Here is a 14,775-nt window from a genome sequence, read left to right as displayed (position 1 = left end):
TGTATTATATAGTCTATTATGAATGGTTTTATATTATATTTCAGTTAGAACATGAAATATCGAGTTTTAGTTTTGTTTTTTACATAAGTTACACTATCGATGAATTTCACTACAGAATAATAAAGAAGGCATTTTTCCTGACTTATTCTCACTGTGGCCAAAAATTAAGTATGAGGAAAATATTCAGCATAAGGCATCAGTGCAATATCATTTAGTCAATCTATCAAAAGAAAATGAAGTTTAGGGGCGCCTGGGTGGCTCAGTTGGTTAAGCGACTGCCTTCGGCTCAGGTCATGATCCTGGAGTCCCGGGATCGAGTCCCGCATCGGGCTCCCTGCTCGGCGGGGGGTCTGCTTCTCCCTCTGACCCTCCTCCCTCTCATGCTCTCTGTCTCTCATTCTCTCTCTCAAATAAATAAATAAAATCTTTAAAAAAAAAAAAAAAGAAAGAAAATGAAGTTTAGGGGCACCTGGGTGGCTTAAGCTTCTGCCTTCAGCTCAGGTCGTGATCCTGGAATCCCGGGATCTGAGCCCCACGTTGGGATCCCTGCTTGGCGGGGAATCTGCTTCTCCCTCTGACCCTCCCCCGTCTAGTACTCTCTCTCACGCTCTTTCTCAAATAAATAAATAAAATCTTAAAAAAAATTAAAAGCTTTAAGAAAAAAGAAAAGAAAATGAGGCTTATTTAAAGAAGAGTTCAAGGGGCACCTGGGTGGCCCAGTCATCAAGCATCTGCCTTTGGCTCAGGTCATGATCCCAGGGTCCTGGGATCAAGTCCCGCATCGGACTCCCTGCTCTGCAGGAAGCCTGCTTCTCCCTCTCCCACATCCCTTGCTTGTGTTCCCTCTCTCGCTGTGTCTCTCTCTGTCAAATAAATAAATAAAATCTTTAAAAAATATAAAAAATAAAGAAGAGTTCATTAAATACTTTTAGTAGGCAGCGATAAGCTTTGATATTGATCTTAAAATATCATTGAAATTACACAAAACCAGAAAATCTATTATGATCCTGTTCCAGTTAACTATTGCTGAGTTAGGAATCACCCCAAAACTTAATGGCACAAACAACAACTATTATACTTTGTTCACAGGTTCAGTGGGTAAGGAATTCAGACACAGCACAGCAATCCTGCCTTTGCTTCCCAATGAACAGTGCTTGAACTGGAACTCAAATGGCTGAGACTGGATCAGCTGGTGGTTCCTTCAGCCACGTGTCTGGCACCTGGGCTCTCAGCTAGGGCAGTCAACCATGGCACCTATATATGGCCTCTCCATATGGCTTGGCCTTCTCACAGTATGGTGGCTAAATTCCCAGCAGGAACATCCTGACAGCAAACATTCCAAGAGAACAGGCAGAAGCTGCATGGCCTTTTATGACCCAGCCTTGGGAGTCACACTGCATTCCTTCCACTATATTGTACTGTTCACAACAATATGGACCCCATCTAACAATGGAAGGAATGGCAAAGAATTTGGGGACCGTATTTTAAAACCACCGCAGTTTTTCAGCCAACCAAGATGCTAAGACAAATAACTGGTAGCCTGGCTGTTCTTCAGATTTGTTCCCCTGCTAAATGTAAAGCTGCAAACATTTGTATAAGCAAATATAATGAACAAAACACACGCAGACGACCAGGTCCCCAACATTAAAGAACCTCAGAGTGAGCACTCAGAATATACAAACTGTGTGCTAAGGCCAAGAAAGAAAGCTGGAGAGAACAGAACAGATGTATTCAAAACAATCAATTTCAGTACTTCAAAGTAACAATTACGATTACTGGTTACAAATTTTTTAAAAAGAGGTGCCAAGGGGCATCTGGGTGGCTCAGTCAGTTGAGCCTTCTACTCTTGATTTCAGCTCAGGTCACGATATTTGAGCCGTGGGATCGAGCCCAGAATCGGGCTCCATGCTCAGTGGGGAATGTGCTCCAGATCCCCTCTCTGCCTCTCCCTCTGCGCATCCCTGCCACGCTCTCGCGCCAAATTAAATAAATCAATCTTTAAAAATAAATAAATAAAAGGGGCACCTGGATGGCTCAGTTGCTTAAGCCTCTGCCTTCGGTTCAGGTCATAATCTCAGGGTCCTGGGATTGAGCTCCAAGCTGGGCTCCCTGCCCAGTGTAGAGCCTGCTTCTCCCTCTTCTTCTCCCTCTGCCCCTCCCCACCCCCTGCTGTCTCCCTCAAATAAATAAAATCTTTAAAATAAATAAATAAATAAAGGTATGAATTATTTTCTAAAATCCCATTTAAGTCCAAAATTCCTACAAAATACAATAAACTTTCTGTATCTTTTTAATAATCATAAATTACTTACTACCTAAATATTAAAAAAATAAAGTTCCCAATATGCCCTTTGACACCAAGAAATTTTGTAAGAACATAATGACTCAGACCGGGATGTGATAAGAACTGGGTATAGAAGTCACTTCACCTTTTACCTGTAACAAATCATAACCTTACTGATTCATAATATTACCACATCCTGAAATGTCTTATTTAAAATTTTAAGATCAAGGACATCTGGCTGGCTCTGTCAGAAGAGCATGTGACTCTTGGTGTCAGGGCTGTGAGTTCAAGCCCCACACTGGGTGTAGAGATTACTAAAAACCATAATTAATTAATTAATTATTTATTTTTTAAAAAAGATGTCAACAGTACTTTCTGATTCTACTCAAAATAATAACACAAAAATGCCAGAATCAGGGGCGCCTGGGTGGCTCAGTCATTAAGCGTCTGCCTTCGGCTCAGGTCATGATCCCGGGGTCCTGGGATCGAGCCCCACATCGGGCTCCCTGCTCGGCGGGAAGCCTGCTTCTCCCTCTCCCACTCCCCCTGCTTGTGTTCCCTCTCTCGCTGTGTCTCCCTCTGTCAAATAAATAAATATTTTTTTAAAAAATGCCAGAATCATCAATAACTTGGTAAACAATATGAACAGGATTTAAGGTAGGAAAGATCAGTCTCTCCCCAATTCTCTCCAAGAGCTAATTCTGGTTTTATAATTCTTAGTAGGAATAAATAAATCTTCCCATCTTCCTTCCTTTTCTTCTTCAACAAAGCTCCAAGTGTGTGCGTGTTGTAGTGGAAACACAGGGGCAAACAGAATGAACATTCATCAGAAAATAACTATTCTTACTCATCTCATTTTCCCTACATCCCAACTTCAGCCCCCAGTAAGTGATATAACTTCACTTTTTGCCTGACTGGTTAAATACAGCAGAAGATGACACAAAATTTAATTTACTAAAGCTTTACATTTTTTACTTAAAAATAAAATCTTAGGGGCACCTGGGTGGCTCAGTCGTTAAGCATCTGCCTTCGGCTCAGGTCATGATCCCAGTGGGATTGAGCCCCGCATCGGGATCCCTGCTCCGTGGGAAGCCTGCTTCTCCCTCTCCCACTCCCCTTGCTTGTGTTCCCTCTCTCGCTTTGTCTCTGTCAAATAAATAAATAAATAATCTTTAAAAAATATATAATAATAAATAAAATAAAATCTTAAAAAAGAAAAAAGGGGGGAAGCCTGGCTGGCTCAGTCCGAAAAGCATTCAACTCTTGATCTCGGGGTTGTGATCTCAAGCCCCACATTGGATATAGAGACTACTTAAAAATAAAATCTTTTTTTTGTGTGTGTGAGAGAGAGAGAAAAAGAGAGCGTGCCCATGCTAGTGGGGAAGGAGGGGCAGAGAGAGAGGGAAAGAGAGAATCTTAAGCAGGCTCCATGCTGAGCTTGATCAGGGCTCGATCACAAGACCCTGAGATCATGACCTGAGCTGAAATCAAGAGTTGGGTGCTTAAATGACTGAGCCACCCAGGTGCCCCTTAAAAATAAGAACTTAGGGGGGGCCTGGGTGGCTCAGTCAGTTGAGCGTCTGCCTTCAGCTCAGGTCATGATCCGGGGGTCCTGGGATGGAGCCCTGCAACCAGCTCCCTGGTCAGTGGGGAGTCTGCTTCTCCCTCTTCCTCTGTGCGCGCGGGCTCTCTCGTTCTCTCTCTCTCTCATATAAATCAATAAATCTATCTTTTTAAAAAGATTTTATTTATTTATTTTACAGAGAGAGAGCACAAGCAGGGGGAGCAGCAGACAGAGGGAGAGGGAGAAGCTGACTCCACGCAGAGCAGGGAGCCCGATTCGGGACTCGATCCCAGGACCCTGGGACGATGACCCAAGCTGAAGGCAGACACTTAACCGACTGAGCCACCCAGGTGCCCTCAATAAATCTTTTTTAAAAAATCTTTTTAGGGGGCACCTGGGTGGCTCAGTCGTTAAGCGTCTGCCTTCGGCTCAGGTCATGATCTCAGGGTCCTGGGATAGAGCCCCACATCGGGCTCCCTGTTCAGCAGGAAGCCTGCTTCTCCCTATCTCACTCCCCCTGCTTGTGTTCCCTCTCTTGCTGTGTCTCTCTCTGTCAAATAAATAAATACAAAATCTTTTAAAAAAAAAATCTTTTTAAAAATTAATAAACAAGGGGCACCTGGGTGGCTCAGTCGTTAAGCGTCTGCCTTCAGCTCAGGTCATGATCCCAGGGTCCTGGGATCGAGCCCCACATCAGGCTCCCTGTTCAGCGGGAAGCCTGCTTCTCCCTCTCCCACTCCCCCTGCTTGTGTTCCCTCTCTCGCTATGTCTCGCTCTGTCAAATAAATAAATAAAATCTTTTTTAAAAAATTAACAATTAAAAATAAAAATTAATAAATAAGGGACACCTGGGTGGCTCAGTTGGTTAAGCAACTGCCTTCGGCTCAGGTCATGATCCTGGAGTCCCAGGATCGAGTCCCGCATCGGGCTCCCTGCTCGGTGGGGAGTCTGCTTCTCCCTCTGACCCTCCCCCTCTCATGCTCTCTCTCTATCTCATTCTCTCTCAAATAAATAAAATCTTTAAAAAAAATTAATAAATAAAAAATAAAGCTTTACATTTTAGGAATCACAATATAAAAGTATACAATATGTCAAAAAACATCTAAAACATGTGAAGCAGGCCATAAAGAATACTGATGAAATTCATTTTTCAAACTCCATTCTGAGAACCATGTCCATTTGAAACTGCCATCTTTTCTTTAAACCAAAATTCTGTTTCTAATAGATTAAGAGAATCAAGATGCTTTTAAAAACAAAGTACAGGGGCGCCTGGGTGGCTCAGTCGTTAAGCGTCTGCCTTTGGCTCAGGTCATGATCCCAGGGTCCTGGGGTCGAGCCCCGCATGGGGCTCTCTGCTCCATGGGAAGCCTGCTTCTCCCTCTCCCACTCCCCCTGCTTGGTTCCCTCTCTGTCAAAAAATAAATAAAATCTTTAAAAATAAATAAATAAATAAATAAATAAAAACAAAGTACATACTCTGGCATTCCGTGAAATTACCTTACTAAAATCAGATTTCTTTTATAAAAATATACCATGAGAGGCTCCTGGGTGGCTCAGTCAGTTAAGTGTCTGCCTTCTGCTCAAGTCATGATCCCAGGGTCCTGCTTAGTGGGGAGTCTGCTTCTCCCTCTACCCCTCCCCCCACCCCACCGCCCCCACTCTGCTCTCTCACTCTCTCAAAGCAATAAATAAAATCTTTAAATATATGTGTATATATAACACCATGAAATATCCAATATGTTAAAAGTACATGGCAACTAGGTATTGCACCAGTCTGTCTCAAAAGAAAGTCTCTCCCCTGTGGTTAGACTGTGGTCTCCAAGACCATTTCCCAGTAAAAGGAGCCAGGACTCCACAGAGATTAGGTTTGAGGCAAGAAGTGTAAAAGATGAGCCTGGAACATCTTGTCATATCAAAAAAGCAAGTAAGATAATAAAGACTACTAAGATCATGTCTAAATAACTGAAGAACCAACATAAATAAGCCCTCTGGCTGAAGGTAGGACAACTTTTGAGTATCAGTAAGGATTATAATTGAAGGGCGCCTGGGTGGCTCAGTCCATTAAGGGTCTACCTTCAGCGCAGATCATGATCCTGAGGAGAGGCTCCCTGCTCAGTGGGGAGCCCGTCACCCTGCTTGCAGTCTCTCTCTCACACGCACACTCTCTCTCTCTAATAAATAAAATCTTTAAAAAAAGGATAAGAGGGGTGCCTGGGTGGCTCAGTTGTTGCGCATCTGCCTTCAGCTCAGGTCATGATCCCGTGGTCCTGGGATCGAGCCCCACACATCGGGCTCCCTGCTCCATGGGAAGCCTGCTTCTCCCTCTCCCACTCCCCCTGCTTGTGTTTCCTCTCTCGCTGTGTCTCTCTCTGTCAAATAAATAAAATCTTTAAAAAAATAAAAAATAAATAAAAATAAAAATGGTAATGACTAAAAAAAGAAAAAATCATGTCCAAGCCTTTTTTTTTTTTTTTTTTTTGACAGAGAGAGACACAGCGGAACAGGAAACATAAGCAGGGGGAGTGGGAGACGGAGAAGCAGGCTTCCCGCTGAGCAGAGATCCTGACGCGGGACTCGATCCCAGGACTCCAGGATCATGACCTGGATCTGAAGGCAGACCCTTAAGGACTGAGCCACCCAGGTGCCCCACGTCCAAGCCTTTAATTTAACCTGCCTGAACCTGAAGATTAACCTGATAGCTGACATAGGGAATATTCCCTTCACAGAGATAGTCTACCCAGTGAGGGGATGGTAGAACTAAAAGCATAATTTTCACAACTTTAATGAATTAATCAAGGCAATCATCATTCAACAATGAGAACATTACAAAAAGATAGCTTAAAAATTCTGTTTTTAGGAGCACCTGCCTGGCACAGTCAGTAGAGCATGTGACTCTTGATCTCAGGGTTCTAAGTTCAAGCCCCACATTGGGTGTAGAGATTACTAAAAAATAAAATCTTTTAAAAAAAAATCTGTTTTGGGCGCCTGGGTGGCTCAGATGGTTAAGCGTCTGCCTTCGGCTCAGGTCATGATCCCAGGGTCCTGGGATCGAGTCCCGCATCGGGCTCTCTGCTCCTTGGGAGCCTGCTTCTCCCTCTGCCTCTCTCTCTCTCTGTCTCTCATGAATAAATAAATAAAATCTTTAAAAAAAATAAAAAATAAATAAAAATAAATAAAAAAAAAATAAAAAAAAATCTGTTTTTATTCTTTCCTATTAAAGGCATTCATAGGAAATTTTGCAAAATCTGAATAAATCTATAGATTAGTGTACCATCATCCTTGGTTAGATAAGAAATTCGGTTGTTTTTTTTTTTTTAGATTTTATTTATTTGACAGAGACACAGCCAGAGAAGGAACACAAGCAGGGGGAGTAGGAGAGGGAGAAGCAGGCCTCCTGCCAAGCAGGGAGCCTGATGTGGGGCTTGATCCCAGGACCCTGATCCCAGACCCTTTAAGCGTCTGCTTAAAGACTGAGCCACCCAGGCACCCCAGAAACTCTGCTTTTTTAAAAAAGATATACACTGAAGTATCTTTAGGAATTAGGGGAACTGTCTTGAACTTACTCTCAAATGGCTCAAAACAGTAATAAATACATAATAGAGCAAACAGTAAATATAATAGAGCAAATAGAGTAAAATGTGAGTAAAGTAGAGTAAAATGTGAATGTTTTGGATGAAGAGCATATGGGATTTCTTGGTAATGTTTTTAATAATTTTTCTGTATATCTAAGAATTATTGGGCGCCTGGGTGGCTCAGTCGTTAAGCATCTGCCTTAAGCTCAGGTCATGATCCTGGAGTCCTGGCATCAAACCCCGCATCGGGCTCCCTGCTCAGCGGGGAGTCTGCTTCTCCCTCTGAACCTCCCCCCTTCTCATGCGCTCTCTCTCTCAAATAAATAAAATCTTTAAAAAATAAATAAATAAATAAATAAAAATAAAATAATTATTTCTAAGTAAAATGTTAAGGAAAAAAAACAAAACAATACATTATGGACCTCATGGGAGAAGTGCACAATACTACCTCAGGAACTAATCTTGCACCCACTACCTCACCTCTCCCCCCAAAAAACCATGTGGCTTTCGATCCTCTAGAATCTGAACCTAACTATCCATCTACAGAAAAAACATGGTAAAGGACACAAGAGATGCAATAAACAACCTCAGACCAAAGGAAATTATAGGATGAACAACCAGTTATCTTCAACAAAATACTAAGGGATATATAGAGAAAATATGAATCAATATCCACACAAAAATTTGGACATGAATGTTCACAGTAGCTAGTTTTTCAAAATAACTAAAAACTGAAACAACCCAAATTGTCCATCAATTGAAGAATAAACATTTATCCATCCAATGGAACATCATTCAGCTATAAAAACTAATGAAGGAATTCAGGCAATAACAAGGAAAAAACTTGAAAACATTATGCTAAATTTGAAAATCCAGACACAAATTATTATTATTAGCAGCACCTGGCTGGTTCAGTTGGTAGAGCATGCAACTCTTGATCTCCTGAGTTCAAGCCCCAGTAGGGCATAGAACTTACTTAAAAAAACAACAAGAAAAAACCCCGCACACATATTATATGATTCCTTGATGTGAAATGTCCAGAAGAGGCCAATCCATAGAGACAGAAAGTGTATGGTGGCTTCCAGAGGCTGAGAGGAAGGGGGAATAAGAAGTTAGTGGTTGAGGGTGCCTGGGTGGCTCAGTCGTTAAGCGTCTGCCTTCGGCTCAGGTCATGATCTTGGGGTCCTGGGATCGAGCCCCACATCGGGCTCCCTGCTCGGCGGGAAGCCTGCTTCTCCCTCTCCCACTCCCCCTGCTTGTGTTCCTGCTCTCGCTATCTCTCTCTCTGTCAAATAAATAAATAAAATCTTTAAAAAAAAAAAAAAAAAGAAGTGGTTGCCTTTTGGGTGGTGAAAACATTTTGAAATTAGATAGTGGTAATACTTATACAACTCTGTAGGTATACTAAAAACCACTCAATTGTGCACTTCAAAAGAATGGGTTTTATGCTATGTGGATGATATATCAATTAAAAAAAATGGATAGACAAGGAAAAAAAGAGAGACTTAAGAGTACTATCAACCAATCATAATCTATTAACCTTATTTGGATCTTGATTTAAACAAACTATAAAAAAGAAAAAATTCATAAGAGAAAAAACATGAAAACTAAGTAGATATTTGATAATACTGTTTACAGATTCCTAAATGATCAAAGAATGCTAAAATGAGTAGCTTAAAGATTGACCAAGAACAAACTATTCACATAGTTGCCAGGTATCTCCTCCAAAATAACTTACTAAATACAAAGGGACACCACCTTGACCAAGTCACCAAACCTAACATAACCAATATTAGGACAAAACCAATTATTTGCCTCTTAATACAATGCACTGAGAGGGACACAATAGGACTTCCATGGCAACCCTACAAAAAAAAAAAAAAACATAATCTGCAAAAAAACCCATAACATATCCTGACTCTAATCATGAGGAAACATCAGACGGACACAAATTGAGCCATATTCTACAAAATAAATGGCCTGTTTTCTTCAAAAAATGTTAAGGTCAGAAAACACAAAGACTGAGGAACTGGTTCCAAAACAAGGAAAAGGAACAATAAAATACAATGAATCTGAATTTTATTCTAAACTAAGAAAAATTATATATAGCTATAACGAACACCACTGGTCCATGAAATTTGATTAAGGACTATGAATAATGGTTTTGTGTGAATATTAGGTTTCCTGACTTGTTTACTCTACTGTGATTACTGAAAACAATTTCCTTGCATTTAGAAAAACACACCGATGTCTCCAACTTACTCTCAAATGACTCAATTTATACATATAAAAAGAATGATAAAGTCAAGAGAACAAAATGTTAATTGCTGAATCTGGGTAAAGCTTATACGGGAGTTCCCTGTATATTCTTGGCACTTTCTTTACGTTTGAATGAGGCCGTATCTTTTAGAAATACACACTGCAATATTTACAGATGAAATGGTAAGATTCTCTGATGAGCTTCCATATAAGGGGATGAGGAGGGGTACAGATGAATTGATTGGTCATTTATTGATAACTATTAATGCAAAGTAGTCGAAACATCAGGTGGATTATACTATTCTCTGTACTTCTGAATGTTTGAAATTTTCTATAATAAAAAAGTTTAAAGGAGTCCATAATGGAAAGGTTTTTAAGTGGAGAAACTGATGGGGTGCCTGGGTGGCTCAGTCGTTAAGCGTCTTACTTCAGCTCAGGTCATGATCCTGGGGTCCTGGGATCGAGCCCTGCATCGGGCTCCCTGCTTGGTGGGGAGCCTCTTCTCCCTCTCCCACTCCCCCTGCTTCTGTTCCCTCTCTCGCTGTCTCTCTCTCTGTGTCAAATCAACAAATAAAATCTTTAAAAACAAAAAAGTGGAGAAACTGAGGCTCAGGAAAATTAAGTGGCAACCACACCCAGGAATCCAGTTTTGAAACCTTTCCAATGTATGATTCTCTCTCCAATAATCCTCCTTTAAAACCTTTTTATATAGCAAGAACTATCCAGGCAATTTTATTCTCCCCACCTGAAATTTTGGTCAATACCAAACAGAAATACAGTAAGATACTTCTGAGGCCACCTTTGAGAGTAAACTCAATAAATGATGGAAGAAACTGGCAAATGTAGATAGAAGTAATCCACCCAGGGCGCGTGGGTGGCTCAGTCAGTTGAGCGACTGCCTTCGGCTTGGATCATGATCCCGGAGTCCTGGGATCGAGTCCCGCATCGGGCTCCTTGCTCTGCAGGGAGCCCGCTTCTCCCTCTCCTTCCCACTTGTGCTCTCTCTCACTATCTCGGTCTCTCTCTCAGGTAAATAAATAAAATCTTAAAAAAAAAAAAGAAGAAGTAATCCACACAAAGAGGTGATCTAAAAAATTGCTGAGGAGGTAGAAAAACCAACTGACATTTATTAAGCACTTATTTATGATCTTAGGTCCTTTTTTTTTTTTTAAGATTTGTTTATTTATTTGAGAGAGCGAGAATGAGAGAGAGAGAGAGAGTGTACATGAGTGGGGGAGGGTCAGAGGGAGAAGCAGGCTCCTCGCTGAGCAGGGAGCCCGATGCGGGACTCGATCCCGGTACTCCGGGATCATGACCTGAGCCGAAGGCAGTCAGTCGCTTAACCAACTGAGCCACCCAGGCGCCCGACCTTAGGTCCTTTAATCTTCACATCAATACTGGTATAATTTTTTCCCTTAATCTTTTCTAATTGTGGTAAAATATATATAATACAAAATGAGGTGATTTTTTTTTTTTTCAATCTCATCTTACACATGAGGAAAATGGAAATAAGAAATTGAGAAATTTTCCCAAGACAAGCAGCAACTAGCAAAGCAGAATCTGAACCCCGGTCTTTCTCTAAACTACATGATTGCCATTACATAATTTGATTGACTTTTAAATCACTTAAATTTGGTCTCAAAGAGTTAATACCAAGAGCCTACTCAATTCTGATTTTCTACATCTACAAGCCTACAACAGCACCAAAATGCGGCCATGCTGAGACTCTCCATGAGCAGTCAGCAGACCCCCTAACAATCTTTATACCAGACTACCTTTGCCGCAGCAACTTTAGAAGCTACATTAGAAGCTAAATTAAATCCAGAAGTATATGAATATTAATAAGACATTTCACCTTTCTTAAGCTTATGTTGTAAATGGTAAATGAAATCCAAATAATTTTGCAGAGCCACTCTAGTAACACACTGAATTCATAGATTTTAGCTACAGCTAAAATAACTGGTTAGTATGTCATTTTAAAAGGTAGTATTTTGGGGGTGCCTGTGTGGCTCAGTCGTTAAGCGTCTGCCTTCAGCTCAAGTCATGATCCTGGAGTCCTGGGATCGAGCCCCACATCGGGCTCCCTGCTCCACGGGCAGCCTTCTTCTCCCTCTCCCACTCCCCCTTCTTGGGTTCCCTCTCCCACTGTGTCTCTCTCTGTCAAATATGTAAATAAAATCTTTTAAAAAATAAAAAGTAAAAAGTAGTATTTTGGTCTCATACAGGAAGGACAAATATGAATTCCCTAAATCTGTCAATACATAATTTATAAATATTATAGAACTCATGCCATTCTTTCTAAAGAAAAAAATGGAAAAATTTAAAAACACTATTAACTACAGGGGCGCCTGTGTGGCTGTTGGTTAAGCGTCCGACTCGTGATTTCAGCTCAGGTCATGGTCTCAGGGTTCTGGGATCAAGCTCCGCACTCAGCTCGGAGTGGGCTTGGGATTCTCTCTCCCTCTCCCTCTGCCCCTGCCCCGCCCCCGCACTCTCTAAATAAATATCTATCTCTAAATAAATAAAATCTTAAAAAAAAAATACAAAACCATTATGAACTACAGCAGAAAATAAAGTAGGAATTTAACTTATACAACCACCAATCTGCCTGATCAAACCAGTGACCCAGTGGGGAAATGATTATCAAACAGACACAGAACAAACCTGTGCACACAATAGCCTCCCTTACCAAAACACTTCAAAAGCTTCAGGATCCCCAAGACCAGAGCATCACAGATCAGTGTTAAACTGAAAAACACACATACATATGTCCTAGTCTCATATATTTTGTAGGATGAAAATGGCTTCAAAATAAAATATTTATATTCCACATATTTCTTCTTTAAGTTTTTTTTTTTTTTAAAGATTTTTATTTATTTATTTGAGAGAGAGAGAATGAGAGAGCACATGAGAGGAGGAAGGGTCAGGGGGAGAAGCAGACTCCCCGCCGAGCAGGGAGCCCGATGCGGGACTCGATCCAGGGACTCCAGGATCATGACCTGAGCCGAAGGCAGTCACTTAACCAACGGAGCCACCCAGGCGCCCCATCTTTCTTAAAGTTTAAATCACTTTTTTTTATGATTGTGTTTGTTGTTTTAAAAATCAAAGGGGTAGGGGCGCCTGGGTGGCTCAGTTGTTAAGCATCTGCCTTCGGCTCAGGTCATGGTCCCAGGGTCCTAGGATCGAGTCCCACGTTGGGCTCCCTGCTCAGCAGGAGGCCTGCCTCTCCCCTCTCCCACTCCCCGTTTGTGTTCCCTTTCTCGCTCTCTCAATGTCAAATAAATGATTAAAATCTTTAAAAAAAAAAAAAAAAAATAGGGGTAGGGCACCTGCTGGCTCAGTTGGTAGAGCACTTGACTTTTGATCTCAGGGTTGTGAGTTCAGGCCCCATGTTGGGTGTAGAGATTTCTTAAAAATAAAATCTTTTAGGGGTGCCTGGGTGGCTCAGTCGTTGGGTATCTGCCTTTGGCTCAGGTCATGATCTCAGGGTCCTGGGATGGAGCCCTGCATCGGGCTCCCTGCTCAGCAGGAAGCCTGCTTCTCCCTCTCCCACCCTCCCTGCTTGTGTTCCCTCTCTCGCTGTGACTCTTTCTGTCAAATACATAAATAAAATCTTTAAAAAATAAAAAAATAAAATAAAATGTTTTAAAAGATAAAATGAAAAATAAATTTTAAAAATTTTAAAATAAAAAATTATAAAAGGAGCTAAAATATGTCAAAGCTGTTGATTGGGGGCGCCTGGGTGGCTCAGTCGTTAAGTGTCTGCCTTCGGCTCGGGTCATGATCCCAGAGTCCTGGGATCGAGTCCCACATGGGGCTCCCTGCTCAGCAGGAAGCCTGCTTCTCCCTCTCCCACTCCCGCTGCTTGTGTTCCCGCTCTCACTATCACTGTCTCTGTCAAATAAATAAATAAAATCTTTTAAAAAAAAAAAAGCTGTTGATTGGGGGGGAAAACACACAATAAAGGTTAATCTACAAAGTAGGGCTCAAAGTTGCTATCTACAGGAGTTCACCATATAAAAATATCACTTTGCACTTCTTTTTCTGGCAAACCTTTTTTTCATACATACCTAATTCTATATGCATATAATAAATAATCAGAATTTTTTAAAATGTAAATATTACCCAGTTGCCTTAGAAGGGAAAAAAATATCCTTCCAAAATACCAATAAAGTATAAATGTGCTCATATTTAAGCCTTTCAAAACCACCACTGAAAACTGCAGATGGTAAAACACTACCCTGATTGTCTGCGGAAGCACAGAATTCTATTTCAATGTATTGACTAATATACATGTGATGCAACCTAAGAAAATATATACTAAAACCAAGCACCATCCAAAAAATTACTCCCATCTAAACTCTAAGAGGAACACAAATGGGAAAGCAAAAGGCTACAGGTAACAAAAAAAGTGTTTTTCCTCCTATCATGGAAAACAAAAACCTTAAAACATTTTTTAATTAAAAAAAAAAAGACAACTTACTAGCATGCTTGTCTGCAAGCATTATAAGCGTGTTGGAAATATCTCGTCGTCTATAAAAGCACACTACTTTTGCTTCCACGTTGCCAGTTGCAGTCTAAGAAATAAGAAAAATAAAAGTTATCTGTACTGAATAGTAGACTCAAATAGTTTATAAAACAAAACTAGATACAATATAATTATAAGAACACTCTCATTTATACTGTGCCAACCTCAACTGGGGGATAATCAGAGAGCTAAAAAACTCAAATGAGGATGAGCAGCACTTGTAAAAGTTCCAAGTGAAACTGAAATGTCAAACATACAATAACTTACTGGCATCAATTAAACTAAAGTGATCAGATCGCTTTAATGAGCCAGAGAGTGAAATCTGATTAGCCTTGAGAAACTAATCCCCCAAATTTTAAAAGCCACAACTGTAACTTTTTTTTTTAAAGATTTTATTTATTTGAGAGAGAGAATGAGAGACAGAGAGCACAAGAGGGAAGAGGGTAGAGGGAGAAGCAGACCCCCCGCTGAGCAGGGAGCCCGATGCGGGACTCCATCCCGGGACTCCAGGATCATGACCTGAGCCGAAGGCAGTTGCTTAACCAACTGAGCCACCCAGGCGCCCCAC

General features: G+C 41.0%; 1 protein-coding gene across 6 annotated transcripts in view; it reads right to left on the bottom strand.

Moving 5' to 3' along the window:
* Nucleotides 1-14,775, bottom strand: part of MTA3 (metastasis associated 1 family member 3) — a 172,647-nt gene that overhangs the window by 147,851 nt on the left and 10,021 nt on the right. For all 6 annotated transcript variants that reach the window (XM_064572163.1, XM_045884488.3, XM_045884487.3 and 3 more), the window contains one exon: nucleotides 14,163-14,256. In XM_064572163.1, the coding sequence (XP_064428233.1) occupies nucleotides 14,163-14,256 (94 nt within the window). The remainder of the gene's footprint in view (nucleotides 1-14,162; nucleotides 14,257-14,775) is intronic.

The sequence above is a fragment of the Mirounga angustirostris genome, unplaced genomic scaffold (assembly GCF_029215605.1).
Source record: "Mirounga angustirostris isolate CCGP_5_RB_7025 unplaced genomic scaffold, mMirAng1.0.hap1 SCAF_10, whole genome shotgun sequence".
In the NCBI taxonomy this organism is placed as follows: Eukaryota; Metazoa; Chordata; class Mammalia; order Carnivora; family Phocidae; genus Mirounga; species Mirounga angustirostris.
The sequence above is the reverse complement of the archived record's forward strand: the minus strand, read 5'-3'. Positions and strand labels throughout refer to the sequence as shown.